This window comes from Papaver somniferum, chromosome 9, assembly GCF_003573695.1.
Source record: "Papaver somniferum cultivar HN1 chromosome 9, ASM357369v1, whole genome shotgun sequence".
Taxonomy (NCBI): domain Eukaryota; kingdom Viridiplantae; phylum Streptophyta; class Magnoliopsida; order Ranunculales; family Papaveraceae; genus Papaver; species Papaver somniferum.
In genome coordinates this window covers 185,393,367-185,415,613 of record NC_039366.1, presented here as the reverse complement: position 1 = coordinate 185,415,613, position 22,247 = coordinate 185,393,367, and the positions used below count along the sequence as shown (strand labels likewise).

Below are 22,247 nucleotides of genomic sequence, written 5' to 3'. Positions count from 1 at the left end.
GGTTTGCCATAAAGCCACGGTCAAGTAGTTCTAAAACCAATTGTTTTTAGTTCAAAACAGTTTGTGAACTAAAAAGTAGTCTCGTAACTTTGGAGTTTTTAATATTGACAAGTTCACGAACTTTGCAGAACAGTTTGTATATTTGAAAATAAAAAGTGCACATGAAACATCAAGAATCGACTAGTTCACGAATCGAGCAATCAGTTCGATTACGCTGAAATAAATAGTGTCTAGTACTTTCTCAAAATTGATTAGTTCGCGCAAACTGACCAATTCAGTTCATGTACGCGAGTTAGTTGAGATACTAAAAATCAAGTCATTATTTTTACAAGTTCAAGTTTGTAAACTGGCGAAAAAGTTTGTGAACTTTAAGAACTAAATTGACTACTCTTTATACTTGCAATCTTTTTTGCAATGTTCATTAAAATACTTAAGTCGTACTAGATGTCTCAGTAGATAGAATGATAGACAATATGATAAAATACGATAGCCAGTCTTCACATTCCATTGTTGATGAAGTTCTGGTTTACGCCTTTTTCAGTGTCCAATTCTTCAAGGTCGATTAGTGATATCTGATACACAACTATCGTGCTCTAATCCTAGTCGGAGACTGGCTTTAGTAAACTATAAATCAAGACTTAGTTTTCATCAACTAAAATTGACAACAAACTTGACCTGCCAAAATATGTGAGTTTGACCGAGCAATACTCTAACAGCAACAACGTCCTTGCGCGTGAAAATAACAAAAAACTTAAATAAAAGATATCTCCAAAATATACGTTGGAATTTGACAAACTATACGATACAATTTTTTTGGATGTGGTATTTTACAATCTAAATGATGCAACATGAACATCATCTGCTAGAGGCGGTGTTTCACCAACGAAAGTCGTGTTTGATTCAAGCAAAACAATCTTGTAATATGAAACATGTAAAGGTCTTGTTCAACACCGCGTGCAGAGTCTCATTGAGTTTAAATAGACTAACGAACAAGATGGGCATTTGTACTTTTACCAATTCTCTATAGGGGATGTAAAACAGCTTAGTAGTAGCAAGGGATTAGAAGAGGCAGGAAGTTTGGTTGTGATAGAAGTCATCAAGTGGGCAAAAATCAAGAATTTGAGCTCCATTAGCCTCAACAATGATGCAAACTTTTTTTTATGGATTTGAAAAATAAAAATAACAATGGTTTAGTAGCTCCACCATGGATGATTGTTATGTTTTGTTAGACCCGTTTTCGTTTATTAAAACTAGTCGCATCAACTTCTTATATTGATAAAGCAGCAAGCATTGTACAAGATCATATATTTGTTTTTTATTTTCTTTTCGATCCCAAACCTCCTATATGGGAGCTCGAAGGTTCTCGAGATGGGCACAATGAACCAAAAGAAATCGGACAAAAATCTAAATTTTCTTCATTATTGAAAGGTGACATTCTGTGTTTTGATATAAAATTGGCTACATTTTTGCAAGGAAAATATATATAGCCTGAAGCACTCTTTTGAATTTCCCACCATCTCTTTTCAATATATTTCCCAAGAAAGGGTTTAGATTAGTTAGGTATGCTAATCCTCACCCAAAGACGGTCAGCCACCAATTCTCAAAATATATGAAAAACAAAATACTTTAGCAGGATCATCAAAGTAAGTAGATAGGTCACCTTAATCAGTATTCGAATAAGAAAACTAGGAAATACCATATTTACGTAATCAATATTCCAATATTTTATGCAAATAAAAGAAAAATCTCATTCAGAAAAAAAGAGTAAGTAGTTCACATCCTCGTCTAATGTCTATGACAGCATCAGAAGAAGATCATAACTAAAGTTGATATAATTTGTTTCCGCATCTACATTGCCATGATTGAGGAAGATATGGATTATATTCTTGTTCGGATGACGCCATTAAATTAGTGCGAATACTCCTCTTCATGTTGCGAAGTTGACTAGGAGAACTAACCAATTCTGGAGTACAAGGACTGCAATCAAAGCACTTGTTAAAACATTGAGGAGGTCTTGAGCCCAACGTCAACAGTTCCCTTTTCTCCACAGTTCCAGAACTTGTATCAGCTAACCCATCTGTGTAAAAATCATCACGTAAGAGTTTGCACTAAACTTATGACTTTCAAAAATTCTTCTTCACAGACCACCTTACAGAAAACAAAAAAACAAAAAAACTCACCGGGAACCGCACTACTGAAAGGAAGCAGTGTTGTTGTGAAGAAAAAGATGAAAATCGCCACAGAAACTGCGCTAAGCCGGTGACTTCCGCTTGGTGATGCAGCCATCGATCAATCTGAATAGCTGTTGTATAGAAAAGTTGGTTTCTTACGTGATGAGAAAGAGAGAAATATGAAGGTTATTTATACAGTTGTAGTATTACAAAATACAGAATTATTTACATGAAAAAGGGAATAAAATCCTAGTTTACTACCATATGAATTTACATAACTATTTTGAGCTTCATGCAATATATCTTCTTTCCTTCCATGATGAAATATTCCGTAAAAAAATATTTGCTAGTCTTGGATTTTCATCAAAGATTTTCTTGCTAAATATATTGTTCTTCTTGGTAAATTTAGAACAACATTGGCGTAAATCCTTTTTGGTTTTAATGGAAGTCCTTAGTTTATCAAGAGAAATTAACCAATCTACACGACTCTAATTCCAGAATTTAATGAAAGCCTTAATTGCAGAAAGCAAAAAATTAGCTTCCAGAGGGGATTATGAAAAATTGATGAAAAAAATAAAGTGTGTGGCTGCTGGGATTCGAGCCCAGGTCTCCACGGCCACAACGTGGAATTCTTACCACTAAACTACAGCCACTTAGTGACATTTCTCAGTTATTATGCTTCAACTCCTAATTCCAGTCTTGTATTTCTCTTTTTGAAGCATCCTTTCTCCTTTCTCTGTTAGATGAGGCTTCAGGGAAATCCATTTCTTGGAATATAGATTGTTAACATCATCACCATTTCAAAAAAAAATTAATTAATCGTTAAAACCATCACCATTTACACTGTCTGCGCTGGAATTAAGCGGTATGCATTTCTTCAAATAAAAGTTCAGTGGGTACTTTCAGTTTTATCTGCTTGACATCCCATCCAGCTTCCTCAAGCTGCTTAAGAAAATCATCAAACCTTGCATCCAACTTCGACATGCTTTCCTGAAGTTGATCAAAGACATTCTTGGAATCTCTTCCTTGCCAGTGTTCATATAACCAATATGTCTGCCATATGCTTCTCAAGACTGATAAACCTGTCGCATTGACCTGCAGCATGGTTACAATAACATATTAGTCATGTCCTTTTCTGCACCCAAATTTTTCACAGTTGAAGCATATGTGAATTGGGATTTTTACCACCTTGAATGAAATTAAGACTTGGAATTCTGTCTGCAGTTGTTGATTTACAACTAGGATATATTGTTCCGCTTTATATAATTCCAGAAGTGCCTTCACCTGTATCAAGACCGAAGTATATGTTAAGCTTAATCTCAGGTTACTGGCATGTATCAATACTAAACGGAAACCCATGCCTAAGCGCAGCTTCCTCTTCAGTTACCAGTTCAGATAAAAGCTGCTTGAATAATAGTTGAGACTACAGGATAGCAAAGCCTAAGACTATATATTCATAAGCTATAGATGACGATAGTGTGAAAGACACCACCATTACCTTGGAAACAGATCTTTCCCCGTCAATTATTTCTTCTAAGGATACACCAAAAATAATGCTTGGCTTTAAGAATTTTTGCCAGGATAGAAAATTTTCCTTCTTGTTGCAGTCCACATACCCTGAATTCAACATGTTCAATCAGTTGCAGTCACTCAAAAAACAAAGTAACAGCTAGAGACTGGTGAGACCCGAAGGGTGAAATATCACCTGGAACCACAGAATGCAACACATGTGATTTCACAAGCATACGGGCGCGTTTGAGATTTATCTGCAAGAAAGTAGGGAAAAGTGATAAACGTTATCTACCCATGTGTGATATCGTACGTGGCATGCAGATTCAAGCCAGAATACCCCATGAAGGAAGGTGGTCTGGTGTAAACGTAATTATTATACATAAAATATGGCAAAGACTTGCTTACTGTATTAAATACAAGAACTGAAAGAGATTGGTAACGTAACAAAAGGTGCAGCAGGCGCATGCTCAACCATGTGAGCGTCAATGTAGTGTATGATGTTTGTATGCCAGGTGAGTCCTGCAATTAGTTGTCCCACGAAGAATAAGGCTACTAAATGAAAGTACCAAGAAATAGGACATAAACATCGAAAAAGCTTGACAAAAATCTCAATAAAAGCTTGGCAAAAATCTTAATATATACCAGAACCAGTACGCCAAGACCCAGACCAATAAGCTGTGCTGTTACCTCCCAAACTTCTTCCTGAAGAAATCAATTTAGAATTAGTTTGAAGGGGTGTTATAAGTTATCCTTTATGTGTGCCCTTAATAAGAATTTAAAAATCTGTCCATGTAACATGACCCATATATGTTAATGTGTACAAAGGACAAGCCCTACATACCATGGTTGCTTGACACACTGGATTAGACCACTGGTTCCAACCATCCATTGTGTATTAGAACTCAGTATAGAACTGGTGTGACAAAGAGCAAGTACTATGACATGGATAAATTCCATACCAGTGCCGAAAAGTAGGGAAATGAAACCACTATGGGGTAAGGTGGTGGCAATAAACCACTTTCCCTGCCCTAGATCCAGAGAATGGGCTAGGAAAATTCACCCTGGGGATTGTGAACCTCCGGCTAGGGCCAGATCTTCAACATCCGGGTTTCCTTTAATTTTAGGCTGATTTTTAGGATGCGTCTTTCAGAGAAAAAGAAGAAATCGGGTTCAAGATGGGCCTAGAAGAGAAACGTAGTGGACATGCACCGAACCAAGTCTAGGATATACCTTTGCTGCAACCTCTCCGAGGTTTCCTGAGACGGCAAAGTGATTTTGGATAACCCGAAATGAAGGGTCCCTCAATCCTCTAGCTACAGCCTGTTTAGATAAACACAGAACCTACTCATAAATTCATCTTTCTAGATTGATAAATCAATCTGTTGGGAGTCAAAAGACAGTATCAGTGAGCTACCATGCGTTCAATGGCTCATTGATTTCATCGTGATATTTTACCTTAGTTAGATTTCCAAGAGATGCGAGTGGTAGGAAATATGCGGGAAACAGTGGTGTTGTAAGATCAAAGATACTGCATAACAGTTTCATTTATGAATTTGTTAATCTCCCCTAGGTATTACTTCCAAATCAATAAAATTCTAAGATTAAAGCAAAACAAGTGTTCACGAGAACCTTCCAGCACTGCCAATGAAGTCAGCATACATACGCCACTGCTTCGGGTCATTATCAAAAAGATCCCCGAACCGCCCACCTGGAAAAATATAGCAATAATGGTTCTCAGGTTGAATATGTCACCGCATAATCTTTTCATTTCTGTATGCTTTCGGTGGTGATTGCCAGACCAATGAAAAAGCGCCCAAGAGTGCCAAGACCATCTTTTGACACCCATCTGTTGAGTTAGAGCAAAGATTAGCTCCAAACCCCATGAGGTTCTTCCAGAAATGCAGCAGCATTCTTAGTCAAAACTAAACTATCTAGTGATTAAGTAGTATAAGATAGAAGCGACTTTTTCCAAGATATGCCATTACATATGAAATTTCTTTTAAGCGGGTACAGTAAGCACTTAGGAGAGTAACAAATTACCTGATCGCGGCGGCAGTTGCAGCAGCACTAGTTCCAGAAAAGGATCCTACACCTACAGCCTGGTGTATTCATACTGTTAATAATCATTTATCATAGGACAAAAGTTTCCAATAAATGTAGAAGTCCTCGATGTGATAATTTCAGTTCGCCTGAATGCTACTACAGTTACACCCAAGAAAACATAAACTGTTACTGCTGATTATAGAAGGGCAGACCTTTAGCAGACTTGACGTGACCAATATGCTGCAAATCCATCCAGTAATATTAGTAGGGAGCTGTAATAACATGTACTCCAAGTAATCATCCGACACTGAGCCTGTGTTTGATCGAGTAAAATAAAGACAAACAGATCATAAAGAATCAATTCGACTTGAAAACCATAATTTCTTAATCAGTATTCACTTCTGCTAACAAAAAATTATTACCTGGAAATCCTGAAGGTAAAACGAAAACCTTAATACCATCTGGAAGCCACGATACTTTTGTGTTGAACGAGGAAGAGAACTGGGAGTCATTTGTCACTGCTTTCTGCTCCTCCAAAAATGTTTGCACCTTTGAATTGCCATCTATAACATACCTGGTTTAATCACATAATAATGCAGAACAAACAACACAAAATCAGAACAATTCAAGTTTCCATAAACTAACATACACTTAAAAATTAAGACTATTATCAATAACTCAATAAGCCATTTGAGCCGCTTCTGTGACACTCATTTTCTTAAATTCATATCCTACATAAGAGAGAACACTTTTTAGCTAGCTTGCCTTATGCGTTAGAACTCATCTCATAAACTACGCAATCTCCCACTACCTAGACAATGTGCGAGAATAGGTCCTAGCAAAATGTCAACAAGGAACTATTGCAGCCTCAAATACATATTTGTCTTTGATTGGTATAGCATTTTTCTTACAATAACTCTATTTAAGATGAATCCGTGCATGACTGACTAATTGAGATTAACAACTGATGAAACTCAAACCATATCAAGTTAATCTCCAATAACAAACTTAGTTATTTTTGGTTTTAATTTCATTTCTAAGTACAGTTGAAGTTAAAAGACAGGAAAGTAAGAGACCTTTTTGCCGTGCCATTTCGATATCTCTCCACCAATACCACATTGGATTGCTCTTCAAATCTGTAAAAAGAAAAACCATTAGCTTAAACCCGAGAACAGAAAAACTTCGAGAAAATTTATGTCATTAGGTTGATAACATTACCCTTCTTTTTCTTCTTTACTTGATTCAGAAGAGCAGTGAATTTGAAAACTGATTCTACTTCTTCTCTTCCTTGATGGATCTAAAGCAAAAATTGGAAAGAATTGTTGCAGAGTATAGGTCATATGTGACACTATTTTCTGGGTTCAGGGTAAAACTTTGAATTTGGGGAATTAATTTTTTTTTTTTTTTTGAAGCTGGTTAGTCGTTAATGGCTTCACACACACTCTCTCTCCTTTATCATAAACGAGCAACGGTGTCAAAATTATTGACACCAAACCAACAGGGGCCAGCCTAGTTGACCTGACTCTCATACAGGGCGGAGCCGAGAATCATGGGAAGGGGTGCAAAAATTTATTATGGGTGCGCAACCAAAAATTCTAGAACCGTTTTTGATGACTACTCAGAAAATGGGGGACTACTCTTACTAAGAGATGAAGGGAGTTCTCATTTCGAGAATGAGGTATCATCACATGAATCATCCATATCATAATTACCAAACTCAAAAAAAGATTTTTTTGGTTCACTCATCTTCTTCTTCCTATATCCTTCTTCTTCATCTCTCTCAATAATAATGTTTATATCACTAATCACTAACTAATCAATTATTAATCATTATATTAACAATAATTAATCATCACACTAACTAATTTAATTACCAAGGGTAAAGTTGGTATTAAAAAGAAAATTAGATAAGAGGTGACTCAATATTACTTCCAATATCCACCCTAAAAACTTATAAGTAAGTTACATTTCCCGCATTATTTTTTTTATCTGCACCATCACAAATTACATGTTCCAGAAGATAACGAAATCTTATACAATACACATTTATAGTTACCGCAAGAGTTGTCATTCCATTGTTTTGAATCCTCGACTGCCTGATGTATCCCCTTCTCAATCCTAAAACAAGGGAATGCTACGGATACAGAAGACTAGATAGACTAGGATGCCATATCAAGACAATACACGTACAAACTTTTCAGAACGACAAAACACTATTTCAGTGCAATGCCAAGTACATCAATTACAGACTCATAACAATGTAAATCAAAGTTTTATATTGTGACCAGTTGTTTATGTGTTGGTGGGTCGAATCCTACATATGGTTCTATTAAAGAGATAGATAGATTCCGAATGAAACAAAAAAATAACTAGGACATTATTAGAATTAAATAACGGTAAAGAAAATAAATTTCAGAAAGTACCCGAACAAAACCTAAAATCATAATTCGAATAAATAAACTTTACAATGAAAAGTAAACATTCGGAAAAGAAAAAACAAAAGTAAAAATAGAAACCATAGAAAAGCTAGGATCTTTCACGTCATTTAATTTGTGGAGATAAACAAATACAACCAGTAACAACATAATTCGCTTATCCTCTCCTCTTTTTATTGATAATTTTGATAGTCTTCCTCACTGAATCTGGAGTTTCACCAGTCTCCACACTTTCGTAGGGATGCTCTATTAACCAAATCCTTACCCGGTTACTAAAATATTGGCTCCTTCCTTTATTGGCAGGATCCAAAATGCGTTGCAATCTCTTTTCATTATTTTCATCAATGTCCTTGAAATATTGGCAGGAATTGATTGAAACTTTAGCATGTGTGTGGTTCTTTTCAATATTTGTATACTTTTTATATTTTCATAGTGAATAGCAGAGAAATCATAAAAGTCGGGGTTGCATAGTATGCTTTCCTAAAATTCATTACCTTGTACCACAAAGCTTGAACGCGTACGGCGTTAGCCAACCTTGGGTGAAGATTATCTCCTTCTCTTAGAGTAGGACGAAAATCATAACATTTGCTCCACACTGCATATTTTGTATTTCTTATTTTGTTCTTACCACTTTTGGAGGAAATTCAGGCATTTTCACTTTGCCTCTAAGCCTCATGTTTATTGCTTCCAAAGTTCAAAGATTCATATGTCGAACGCTTTTTATCATCCTTCTTGCAGCACTGTGATTAAATAAACTGGTCTATTAAAACAAACATTTGAATAATCAAATCAAGTACATATTTAGTAATTAATTATAAACTTACATTTCTAGAAGTGGCGCACCTTCAACCTGTGAATAACAATCCAAACATGAGAAATAATATTTATTTAGTAATCCAGTGACAATAAACCTATAAAATATACTACCCCGTTTCAAAATAATAGGCAGGTTTGTATATTATTTTGAAACAAACTTTACTAAACCTTAAACTCCATTGTGCTTAACAACACTAAGACAGACTGATAAAATCCTACAGTAATGGACATATCCCAATTTGCAGATAACTTTAGCATGAGTAGAAGCGTAATGGCTAATGAATGTATAAGTATTTTATGTCAAGTAAATGGGGGTGCAAATGTATGTGTAAATAAAAATGATCAAACATCTTAACCCGTGGGTTTGTTGCTCTATGAAATACGAAGAGGGTGTAGTCTCAAATAATAAAAGCTGAACACAGCTCCTCTGACACGTCGACATGTTGCGCTTTTTGTTAGTTGCAATCATATTTTTCTGTTGTTTTTCATAACAACATTGTTCTTTTGATATTATTAATCTTTAATTCCTATTCTTAATGTTATTATCGGTGCTTAAGATAAACCACCATTATAAAATATCCATGACTTTAATCTGTGTTCTGGATTTTTCCGTTTAACTTTATTTTTCATGTGCACCTCTATATCCCATTGTAGTAGCAAAAGATAATGAATTTTTTAATTAGGAGATATACGTTCAGAGAAATAGAATTAACGGATAGACTTTCAGTTTCTGAGAAAGAAGATTACTAGGAAAGAATATGTATTTACCAGACTTGACTGGTGATGGTCACCATTCTAATCTTCGTTCAAAACCAGTTAAGTTTTTCTATTTACATCCTAAAATATTGTCAATTTTTGTGAACCCTAACTGTAATTGCACCTAAAGAAATAAGCTATTACCTGATCGCTTTCATCATCACTGCTATTGTTAGAGCATAGATCGGTCAGCCTCGCATGCGTTTCTATATCAAGCATGTTTGTCAATGTTAGTGATCAAAACTATGAGTCTTGATTTCTAGTCTATTATAGCTAAGTTTCGGACTAGGATAGAAAAATGTAGTTGAGCTCGAGGACTTCATGGCGATTCATCATACAACGACGAAGATCTATACAAGGAACCGTGGAACTTCATCAACAAAAAGGTATGTGGAGACTTGAACTTATCTATCACTCAAAAGTTTATATATTCTATCTCCTACTTCTTATGAGACAAAAAGTCGTATGCTATATAGACTGGATCATACACATTTGACATTTCGAGCTGAGTATTCACTACTTATCTTTTTCTCGAAATCGTGTGTTGGTAAAGTGTTTCGCTTTGATAAAGTTTATCTTCACCTAGTGACGAAAGTCATGAAAAGTTTCAATTACTTTGAGAATTGCTCTGACGTGAAATGGTCTGTGAATAACGGCTATATAACGTCCTCTGAGAATGTCTCAATGATTGGAATGAGAGTTTAGACTACATAACCATGCATTCCTTAATCCGAAGTTTTCGAACTTTGTTAATTGAGAGAAACCAGAGGAATTGGCTTTGCCAAGTCCGCGAACCGACGGAAGTTCTCTTACTGAGAATTTCTGCTGGGATTTTCCAAAAACTCGCTTGCGTGTTAGTCCGTGAACTCAGCGCGCGAACTGACGGAAGTCTCTTTGCCGAGATTTTCTGCTGAGTTTGGAAAACTCTGCCAGTTGTCTTAAGTCCGCGAACTTGTTTGTGAGCTTAAGTGGTTATGATCTAAAGATGTGCTCTGAACATGAAACTTAAATTACTAAGGAATGCTTTATGCAAACCGTGGCTATAAAGTTCATGAGCCGATTCATCAAATCGAATCATCTTTGTTTCAATTGTGTCTTGTGTAGTTACATAAGATCTCATACCAATTGAACAACTCTCTAACTAGTTTATTTGAGTCAATTGAACTAGTTATGGTGAAGAAGAACAAGGTTAATATGAAATGCTCATATGGTTAACCTTTTGGGTTACTATGTTGAACCAACATACACGTACATGTTTGGGCATGGTTTTCACAAACCTAGTAAACGTCTACCCAAGTGTGTGTGACAAGCTAAGTTTTCGATCTAACGGTTGAGAAATATTAGCTTGAATCTAAATCAGGTTTTCATCTAACGGTGAATATGGATTGCTTTGTAACTAAGGCGAAACCCTGATTTGAAGGCTATATAAAGGAGACATCTAGCATTTTGGAAAAACTAATCCCCACACGTCTGTGTGATACTAGTGCGCTCGCTAGAGTCGATTCTCCTTTAACCTTTGATTTTCTTCTCTAAAATCAGGTTAACGACTTAAAGACTTCATTGGGATTGTGAAGCCAGAGCGATACTACTTGATATGATCTTGCATCTTCTATCATATTAATACAATCTTTGATTGGCTTGAGATCGTGAGAGTTCTCCGATAGGCAAGATAAAGAAGTCACAAACATCTTCGTCTCACTGTTTGTGATTCCTCGACATCTGCTTGTGTAGTCAAGAAAGATCGTTGAGAGGTGATTGATTAATCTAGGATGTTCTTTGGGAATATAAGACCGGATTATCAATTGGTTCCTTGTTCACCTTGATTTCATATCATAAGACGGAACAAAACTTAGGGTTTTTCTGTGAGAGATATATTTATCCTTTGATAGACTTTTCTGTGTGAGACAGATTTGTTTATTTTCAAGTCTGCGATTTTGGGTTGCAGCAACTCTTAGTTGTGGGTGAGAGTGCGCAGTGTCCTGCTAGGATCTGAGGCGTAGGGAGTACAACTGTACCTTGGATCGCTGGCAGACTGATTGGGGTTCAACTGTAGTTTAGTCCGAAGTTAGCTTGTAGTAGGCTAGTGTCTGTAGCGGCTTAATACAGTGTGTATTCAATCTCGACTAGGTCCCGGGGTTTTTCTGCATTTGCGGTTTCCTCGTTAACAAAACTTCTGGTGTCTGTGTTATTTCTTTTCCGCATTATATTTTATATAATTGAAATAATACAGGTTATGCGTTAAGATTATCAATTGGAAATCCAACCGCTAGTTGTTGATTGATATTGATTGATCCTTGGATATTGGTCTTTGGTACCTTCTAAGTTATTCCTTATGTTTGATTAAAGACTCGTTATTGTTTTAGCTTGAGTAAATCAAAACAAGTGAGAGATATTGACTCCTTGAGATACTTTAATATAGATTGAGTCTGACTGTCTAGTTGATTCTCTAGCAAAGTATTTCGGAGTTAGTCCATATAGATTGCTAATCGAATTATTGGGTGGTGTTGTTAGACCCCCGCTTTTTCAATTGGTATCAGAGCAGGAAAACACGTTAAAGACCTCATAAGTCTGTGTTTGTGGCAATATGAGTCTGTGGACAGAATCTCATACGCATACCAAAATGCCTCCTAAAGCTGTCAACTTTGTCAAGTTCTTGGAAATACCTCAAATGGTCACTCCTTAGATGATCCTTCCTCCCGAGGTAGGAAGACTGTCCCATCATGTGTTGGTCATTCTTCCTCCAATAAGACATTGGACATAATGGCAAAAGCTGAAATGGAGCTCACCAGAGTTTCAAAAAATTCTACAGAGTTTGTTGATCTCAAGGATCATGTACAGCATATTGATGAATTTGAAAAGTCTATTGATCGTGAACAGGTACTCTATAACATTATAGGGTCATTCTCCAAGGAAATTTAGAGACTTCTTCAAGAAAACAATCTACAACGTGAAAAGATTTGTGATCTTAAAAAGCTGATTAAAGAAGGCTCAATTAGAGAAAAATGTTTGATCAAGACACATTCATCTGACCTAAACAGACTTCGTGTTGAGAAGGAGAAACTTGAAGCATCGCTTGTCATAGCCCATGGACAGTGCAAATCCTTGGAAAAGGAAAACTCTTTTTTAAAGAAAAATTCTTCTGCACTAACTAATTCTCATGAGTTACTGTACATAATGAAATTTTCTCCTGATGAAGATTGTGTCAAGAAAAGTTTTCATAACTTACAATCTTCTCCGGTGGCTATGAAGGTTAAACAAGTACCTGTTGTTACTTCTGCTCCACGAATATGTACCTTCTGTGGAAAAGGAAATCGCTGTGCTATCCGTTGTTTTTCCAGAAAGAAACAAATTTATAAGGTTCGTATTTTGTTTTTATCCACTATCAATAGAACAAATAGTCAGTCGACTCCTGCAGTGAATCGTATACCCTCAGAAAACCAAGAACCTTATAAATATGGAATTCTTCCTAGAAGTCATCACAGGACACAAGTACATTCTAACTCTCATACTACAGATGAATGTATTCCCAGTGTTTATAAGAATGTTTTTGGTAAATCTAAATCTAGAAAATGGATTCCCATCTTTTCTGATCCGCTTGAACCAATTACAAGAGGTCTTAGTTTTAGTCCTCAAAGAAAGCCTTCAGAAGGATATGCAGATCAAGCTGTCTTATTTTTCTAAGCTGAGTGATAGTCAAATAAGGAAGGCTAAGCAAAAGCAATGTTCATTTAATGAGTTGAATGCTCATACTTGTGAAAATTAATCACAAGGTTGATATCTCACCCACCAAAAATCCTAGTTGTGTGAGAATTGAATAGGTATACTCTGTGCAAAGTATCTGTGATTATCTAGCTATTTTCTTATCATTCCTAGATGGATAATCAATCACATACTTCTACATGAGTATTTTTTCATCCCTGTTTGTATTGGTTTTGTTATTTTTGTCTTGCCTTTCAAAAACTACATGTTTTGTGTTGGGCCCTCGTAAGGGTACATGTACGGTTTTAGACTTAGTCTCTTATACCTACCTTTTAAACCCTAATTTCCTCAAAACGTTTATATACCCTTCCTATTGAGTTAAAACTTCCAGTCTAGGTCTCTCGTCAATGGCTTCTTCTTCGTGGTATTTGCCTGAAGACTTTGTTGATAATGATATATACTTTGAGTTTGATAAAGAGAAGGGAACTCTTGTTGAAGTTGAATGATCTTTTCTTCAATCTCATGTTTCTTACTCGGATATTAGGGAGAAGATTCCAACTAAAGTGATCATTGATTCTCAGCAACTTGTTGGAACTATAAAGTGTCTTGATGCTGTAAAAGCTGAGTTGAAAAAGGTAAACTGTAACCTTGATCTCATGAAGAACCACGTTAAAGAACCTCTCAAAAAGGATGTTGCCTCAAATATTGATAAGGTTGTTGTCGCTCATAAGCTCGATGATCACAAGACTCATGAGTCTCCAAAACCGTCCATCTGATTTTTAGTGTCTGGGTTTTGGCCTAAGAGTCTGTTTTTGATTTTGTTGCCTAGTATGTCTTCTTTTTGGATTAGTTGGAAAAATGACTAGTGCTTTGAATAGCGAAGATTGTGACTACACATATTTATTTTTGTTTTCATCTTCTTATGTTATTTTTTTAGGTTTATTGATTTAAATTCTAAAAATATTTGGAGGATGATGGTTATTGCAGTATTAATCTGTTTTGAAGTATTGCAATATTTTATGGGATATGTATTGTTTGCGTCCGTGAACTTGAAGGTCCCATATTTTTTCAAAAGTAAAGTCGTTCATAAATTGATATTCGTATTGACGAAAGGACGAATGGACTTTTGACAAATACAAAAGTTATGCCTATGCAGTCATTTATTTGATGGAAAATAGGATGAAATCTTTTGTGTGACAAGGATAAAGTCTATTATGTCGTTATGCATATAGTGATGGAAAATAGAATAGATCCTTGTATGTTATCCACGGTATTGATCTTCATTGATCCATTTTGTATGTATTACCGTGAAGGCTCCATTGTGTGTCTCATGCTGAGCACCTTACAACTATGTCGATTAATATTGACCTTGTTGGTTGTTCCATGAGATGCTATATGTTGAGCATTATGAACTAAATTAATCATCTTGATTGGTTATTCAGTTATTTGCTCCGAAAGTCTTCTTTTGTCGAGCAAAACCTTTGACGATTAAATTGATTACTTCGGTGATTAGTTTGGTTGTGTATTCCAATTAGAATAATTATAGGTTCTCTTGTAATTAATCTAGTTGAGTTTTCATATATTCCACAAGTTGTTATGTTGACTATATGAACGGCTACACTATCAGGTTTTATTGGTTAATGTAGTCGTATATTCCGTAAGGTTTTCCTTATGTTGAGTATTTGAACGGTTAAGTTAGTCATCTCCGTATGATTGGCTTAGTCGTAGCTCCGCAATTTTACTTATGTTGAGCACAATCAATTAAATTGATCACTTTTGTGGTTTGATTTAGTTGTGTATTCCAATTAAATTAATCATGGGTTTACTTGTGATTAATTTGGTTGAGTTTTGGATATAGAAAATCATTCCCATGGTTTTTGGTGTCCAATTAAAAATCCTTCTTTTCTTTCGAAATTAAGGTCGCTCTTGTTGTTCTCTCGGGAATGACATCAAATGGGGAGAGTTCTTTTGAACTTGTGCTCAATGGTAATATCTTGCGGGGTGTGCGGATGTGGAATTTTATTGGGGTTATCTTGTATCTTAAAACTCCTTGATGAATGCTGTTAGCTTCGGCTATGAGATTGCATCTAAATAAGTTGATGTGTTTTCTTTCTTTTGGTCATGAAATGTCTCTTACGGAAATTTCATTATGATCCCATTCTTTTACCTTTGCCAATTTTATTGACAAAAAGGGGGAGAAATAATGTAGTTCACACTAAAAATACATATGGTTTTCGGATCATTGTGTAAGGGGGAGTGGTTTCCATAATTGAGATGGAGTATTGACTAAGGGGGAGTGATACATATCACCATAGTATTGTTGTTAAAGTCGTGATGCAATTGGACTTTGATGTTACATAATGATACTATGACACTGTATAATAATGATCGAGAATCTCGATTTCTCTCATTGTTATAGATAAGGATCTTCGACAACGGTGGTGCTAAACTTACAACCTTTGGGATCATTGGAGTACTTGGAAGGACGAAGATTTCAAGGAACGTTGAAGATTAGACTATGGAATAGGAGCCACTAAAGTTTATCTTTTTTGTATTCCATATGTACATTAATAGTTTTGTCACTAAAATTGACAAAGGGGGAGATTGTTAGAGCATAGCTCGGTCAACCTCGCATGCGTTGCTATATCAAGCATGTTTGTCAATGTTAGTGATCAAAACTATGAGTCTTGATTTCTAGTCTATTATATATAAGTCTCGGACTAGGATAGAAAAGTGTAGTTGAGCTCAAGGACTTCATGTCGATTCATCATACAACGACGAAGATCTATACAAGGAACCGTGGAACTTCATCAACAAAAAGGTATGCGGAAACTTGAACTTATCAATCACTCAAAAGTCTATCTATTCTATCTTTTACTTCTTATGAGACAAAAAGTCGTATGCTATATAGACTGGATCATACACAATTGACATTTCGAGCTGAGTATTCACTACTTATCTTTTTCTCGAAATCGTGTGTTGGTAAAGCGTTTCACTTTGATCAAGTTTGTCTTCACCTAGTGACGAAAGTCATGCAAAGTTTCAAGTACTTTGAGAATTGCTCTGAAGTGAAACGGTCTGTGAATAACGGCTATATAACGTCCTCTGAGAATGTCTCAATGATTGGAATGAGAGTTTAGATTACATAACCATGTATTCCTTAATCCGAAGTTTTCGAACTTTGTTGATTGAGAGAAACCGGAGGAATTGGCTTTGCTAAGTCCACGAACCCAGTCCGCGAACTGACGGAAGTTCTCTTACCGAGAATTTATGCTGGGATTTTCCAAAAACTCATTTGCGTGTTAGTCCGCGAACTGGCGGAAGTCTCTTTGTCGAGATTTTCTGCTGAGTTTGGAAAACTCTGCCGGTTGTCTTAAGTCCGCGAACTTGTTTGTGAGCTTAAGTGGTTATGATCTAAAGATGTGCTCTGAACATGAAACTTAAATTACTAAGGAATGCTTTATGCAAACCGTGGCTATAAAGTTCATGAGCCGATTCATCGAATCGAATCATCTTTGTTTCAATTGTGTCTTGTGTAGTTACATAAGATCTCATAGCAATTGAACAACTCTCCAACTAGTTCAACTGAGTCAATTGAACTAGTTATGGTGAAGAAGAACAAGGTTAATATGAAATGCTCATATGGTTAACCTTTTGGGTTACTATGTTGAACCAACATACATGTACACGTTTGGGCATGGTTTTCAAAAACCTAGTAAACGTCTACTCAAGTGTGTGTGATAAACTAAGTTTTCGATCTAACGGTTGAGAAATATTAGCTTGAATCTAAATCAGGTTTTCATCTAACGGTGAATATGGATTGCTTTGTAACTAAGGCGAAACCCTGATTTGAAGGATATATAAAGGAGACATCTAGCATTGGGAAAAACTAATCCCCACACGTCTGTGTGATACTAGTGCGCTCGCTAGAGTCGATTCTCCTTTAAACTTTGGTTTTCTTCTCTAAAACCCGGTTAACGACTTAAAGACTTTATTGGGATTGTGAAGCCAGGCCGATATTACTTTTATCGTAGTTGTGTGATCTGATATTGCATCTTCTATCGTACAAGTACAATATTTGATTGGCTTGAGATCGTGAGAGTTCTCCGATAGGCAAGATAAAGAAGTCACAAACATCTTCGTCTCACTGTTTGTGATTCCTCGACATCTGCTAGTGTAGTTAAGAAAGATCGTTGAGAGGTGATTGATTAATCTAGGCAGTTCTTCGGGAATATAAGACCGGATTATCAATTGGTTCCTCGTTCACCTTGATTTCATATCATAAGACGGAACAAACCTAGGGTTTTTCTGTGGGAGACATATTTATCCTTTGATAGACTTTTCTGTGTGAGACAAATTTGTTTATTATCAAGTATGCGATTTTGGGTTGCAACAACTCTTAGTTGTGGGTGAGATCAGCTAAGAGAATCAAGTGCGCAGTGTCTTGATAGGATCTGAGGTGTAGGGAGTACAACTATACCTTGGATCGGTGGGAGACTGATTGGGGTTCAACTATAGTCCAGTCCGAAGTTAGCTTGTAGTATGCTAATGTCTGTAGCGGCTTAATACAGTGTATATTCAATCTGGACTAGGTCCCAGGGTTTTTCTGCATTTGTGGTTTCCTCGTTAACAAAACTTCTGGTTTCCGTGTTATTTCTTTTCCGCATTATATTTTATATAATTGAAATAATACAGGTTGTGCGTTAAGATCATCTATTGGAAATCCAACCGCTGGTTGTTGATTGATATTGATTGATCCTTGGATATTGGTCTTTGGTACCGTCCAAGTGAGAGATACTGACTCCTTGAGATACTTTAATCTAGATTGAGTCTGACTGTCTAGTTGATTCTCTAGCAAAGTATTTCAGAGTTAGTCCATACAGATTGCTAATCGAATTATTGGGTGGTGTTATTAGACCCCCGCTTTTTCAGCTATCAACAAAATATGGTGCGACATCATTTTAAGTCATCTTAAACTGGATGGTAGGAGTGATCTTTGTTTCGAGAGTGGGATGAAGGTAAAAAAAAAATCGAGCGAGTGATATGAGGGATATACGAAGGGTTTAGGGTTTGGTTTGTTTGTGAATCTTACTTATATTTACATACAGCTTTCCACCTTCCTCCAAAACCATAAACTTTGGTACATTTAATGCGTTATTGACTAGGAAGTAACCTGCATTATTGACAAGGAAGTAACCCTTGCTGCTCTGCACGGGTTGGTTACCTTTAAGCCAATTTCTCTCTTGACTACTAAGATTCTGGAGTTGAGATTATGCTTGTTCGAAGGCATGATAGAATGAAAAACCAAATGGGAAACATTTAGTTATTACAAAGATTGATCACAAAATTAATCAACTCTTAAAGTAGGAATCAATAGTTTATAGATAGATCTAAGTTCCATAACATGACGTACTGACATAAACCTTTTTTCCTTGGGTACTCAAAAATGGGAGAAACAAAAAAGGAAAAGAATACCAAAAAACAAACAAACATGCTAGCCAGTGACGGCGTTCCGGAGAGAAGTGATACTAGCATGACCTTTCCGAGCGACTCCCGTTGAAATGGAGTACTCATTATCATTATCTGGTTGTCGTGCTGAAGTCTTAATAAAATATTGTCTCCTTCCTTTATTGTGTTGAAGTCTTAATAAAATATTGGCCCCTTTCGTAGAGATGCTCCATTAACCAAATCCTTACCCAGTTACTAAAATATTGGCCCCTTCCTTTATTGGCAGGGTCCCAAATAATGATAACGATTATTCCTTCTCTATGGGATCGCTCAGCAAGGTCCTGCTAGTATCACTTCTCTCTAGAACGCGGTCATTGGCTAGCATTTTTTTTCTTTTTCTTTTGGTCTTTTTTCCTTTTTTGTTTCTCCCCTTTTTGAGTACCCAAGAAAAAAAAAGTTTATGTCAGTACGTCATGTTATGGAACTTAAATTTATTTATAAACTATCTATTCCTACTTTAAGAGTTGATTAATTTTGTGATCAATATTTGTAATAACTAATTGTTGCCCATTTGATTTTGCATTCTATCGTGCCTTCGAACAAGCATAGTCTGAACTCCAGAATCTTAGTAGTCAAGAGACAAATTGGCTTAAAGATGACTAACCCGTGCGGAGTAGCAAGGGTTACTTCGTATTCAATAACGCAGGTTACTTCCTAGTCAATAACACATTAAATGTACCTAAGTTTCTGGTTTATGAGGAAGGTGGAAAGCTGTAATATTCGTCCCAATTCTGAGGGTACTTTCGTCTTTTACCCAAAAAGGCATTTTGTAATTTCACATAAAAGGGTATTTTAGTGATTGCATCTTTATCAGATGGTTTACTTTTAGAAAAGCTAGCGACTAGTTGAGATTATAGATTATTTTGTATTCTTTAATTAGTTAGCTAGATTAAATTATTATTGAATAAGTATAATGAGATTAACATTTGGCGATGGTTAATTGGTGTTTTAGTTTATGTATAGGTGAGCCTAGAATTCCCGTATGGATGACACTTAGACATGATAAAAGAAATCAGACATAAGTAAACAAACAAATAATCCAGCTTATTGGTAATGGGTCTAACATTAACTACAAGTTCTTTTAACTTTTCTTTTAATTGGACCCAATATATAAGCAGACTTTATACTTCCGGTGTGGTCGCGGAAGAGGGGTGGTCGAGTTAGTTTTTATTTTAGGTTTAGAGAACTAAGAAAGGAAGGACGGGTCATTACATTTGGTATCAGAGTGGCGATTAAATCCTTCGGGAACTAGTTGTCGCAAACAGTAAATAAATGTTAATCGTGTTTCGAGAAAATTATTTGTGTTTCTTTTTAGCTTGAATTTTTTTTCTTGTCACTATGTTACCATAAATTTAGGGACTAAATTTCTTGAAGCGTGTGAGGTTGTAATATTCGTCCCAATTTTGAGGGTACTTTCATCTTTTATCCAAAAATGCATTTTGTAATTTCACATAAAAGAGTATTTTAGTAATTTGCATCTTTATCAGATGGTTTACTTTTAGAAAAGCTAGCGACTCATTGAGAAAATAGATTATTTCGTATTTTTTAATTAGTTAGTTAGATTGAATTATTATTGATTAAGTATAATGAGATTGACATTTGGCGATGGTTAATTGGTGTTTTAGTTTATGTATAGGTGAGCCTAACATTCTCGTACGGATGACACTTACACATGATAAAAGAAATCAGACATAAGTAAACAAACAAATAATCCAAGTTACTGGTAATGGGCCTAACATTAACTACAAGTTCTTTTAACTTTTCTTTTAATTGGGCCCAATATATAAGCAGACTTTATACTGCCTTTGTAGTCGGGGAAGAGGGGAGTGGTCGAGTTAATTTTCATTTTAGGTTTAGAGAATTAAGAAAGGAGGGACGGTCATTACAAAAGTTGTATATAAATATAAGTAAGATTCACAAACAAACCAAGCCCTAAACCCTTCGTATATCACTCGCTCGTGTTTTTTTTTTACCTTCATCCCACTCTCGAAACAAAGATCACTCCTACCATCCAGTTTAAGATGACTGAAAATGATGTCGCACCATATTTGGTTGATAGCAGTGATGATGAAAGCGAACATGTAATAGCTTATTTCTTTACGTGAATTTCAGTTAGGGTTCATAAACATTGACAGTATTTGAGGATGTAGATAGAAAAACTTAACTGGTTTTGAACGAAAATTAGAATTAGTGACCATCACCAGTCAAGTCTGGTAAATACATATTCTTTCCTAGTAATCTTCTTTCACAGAAACTGAAAGTCTATCCGTTGATTCTATTTCTTTGAACGTATATCTCCTAGTTAAAACATTCATTATCTTTTGCTACTACAATGGGATATAAAGATGCACATGAAAAATAAAGTTAAACGGAAAAATCCAGAACACAGATTAAAGTCATGGATATTTTATAATGGTGGTTTATCTTAAGCATTGATGATAACATTAAGAATAGGAATGAAAGATTAGTAATACCAAAAGAACAATATTGTTATGAAAAAAAACAAAATTGCAACTAATAAAAAGTGCAACATGTCGACGTGTCAGAGGAGCTGTGTTCATCTTGATATTATACAAGACTACACCCTCTTCGTATTTCATAGAGCAACAAACCCACGGGTTAATATGTTTGAGAATTTTTCTTAGCACATACATTTGCACCCCCATTTACTTGACATAAAATAATTATACATTCATTAGCCATTATGCTTCTACGCATGTTAAAGTTATCTGCAAATTAAGATCTGTCCATTACTGTAGGATTCTATCAGTCTGTCTTAGTGTTGTTAAGGTTTAGTAGAGTTTGTTTCAAAATAATATACAAACATGCCTATTATTTTGAAACGGGGTAGTATATTTTAGAGGTTTATTGACACTGGATTACTAAATAAGTGTTATTTCTCATGTTTGGATTGTTTTTCACAGGACGAAGGTGCGCCACTTCAAGAAATGTAAGTTAATAATTAATTACTAAATATGTACTTGATTTGATTATTCAAATGTTTGTTTTAATAGACCAGTTTATTTAATCACAGTGCTGCAAGAAGGATGATAAAAAGCCTTCGACATATCAATCTTCGAACTTTGGAAGCAATAAACAGGAGGCTTAGAGGCAAAGTGAAGATGCCTGAATTTCCTCCAAAAGTTAGTAAGAACAAAATAAGAAATACAAATATGCAGTGTGGAGCAAATGTCATGATTTTTATCCTACTCTAAGAGAAGGAGATAATCTTCACCCAAGGTTGGCTAACGCCGTACATGTTGAAGCTTTGTGGTACAAGGTAATGAATTTTAGGAATGCAAACGTA

At 35.7% G+C, this 22,247-nt stretch overlaps 2 protein-coding genes and 1 non-coding gene across 3 annotated transcripts; all 3 read right to left on the bottom strand.

Moving 5' to 3' along the window:
* Window positions 1–1,760: 1,760 nt before the first annotated feature.
* Window positions 1,761–2,934, bottom strand: LOC113307850 (EPIDERMAL PATTERNING FACTOR-like protein 6). Its single transcript, XM_026556311.1, has 3 exons — window positions 2,808–2,934; window positions 2,181–2,302; window positions 1,761–2,077 (listed from the first exon to the last, which is right to left on the bottom strand). The coding sequence occupies exons 2-3, from the start codon at window positions 2,284–2,286 to the stop codon at window positions 1,821–1,823; spliced, it is 363 nt and encodes a 120-aa protein (XP_026412096.1). The 5' UTR covers window positions 2,287–2,302; window positions 2,808–2,934; the 3' UTR covers window positions 1,761–1,820.
* TRNAH-GUG lies at window positions 2,753–2,824 on the bottom strand. Its single transcript has one exon. It is a non-coding gene; the product is annotated as a tRNA-His (tRNA).
* Window positions 2,874–7,192, bottom strand: LOC113307849 (protein root UVB sensitive 5-like). Its single transcript, XM_026556310.1, has 15 exons — window positions 6,945–7,192; window positions 6,803–6,862; window positions 6,149–6,300; window positions 5,939–6,039; window positions 5,724–5,782; window positions 5,483–5,529; window positions 5,313–5,391; window positions 5,139–5,211; window positions 4,914–5,003; window positions 4,326–4,385; window positions 4,089–4,202; window positions 3,877–3,937; window positions 3,670–3,788; window positions 3,360–3,455; window positions 2,874–3,266 (listed from the first exon to the last, which is right to left on the bottom strand). Exons 1-15 carry the CDS (start codon window positions 7,064–7,066, stop codon window positions 3,030–3,032), a joined length of 1,470 nt encoding a protein of 489 aa, XP_026412095.1. The 5' UTR covers window positions 7,067–7,192; the 3' UTR covers window positions 2,874–3,029.
* Window positions 7,193–22,247: the final 15,055 nt, after the last annotated feature.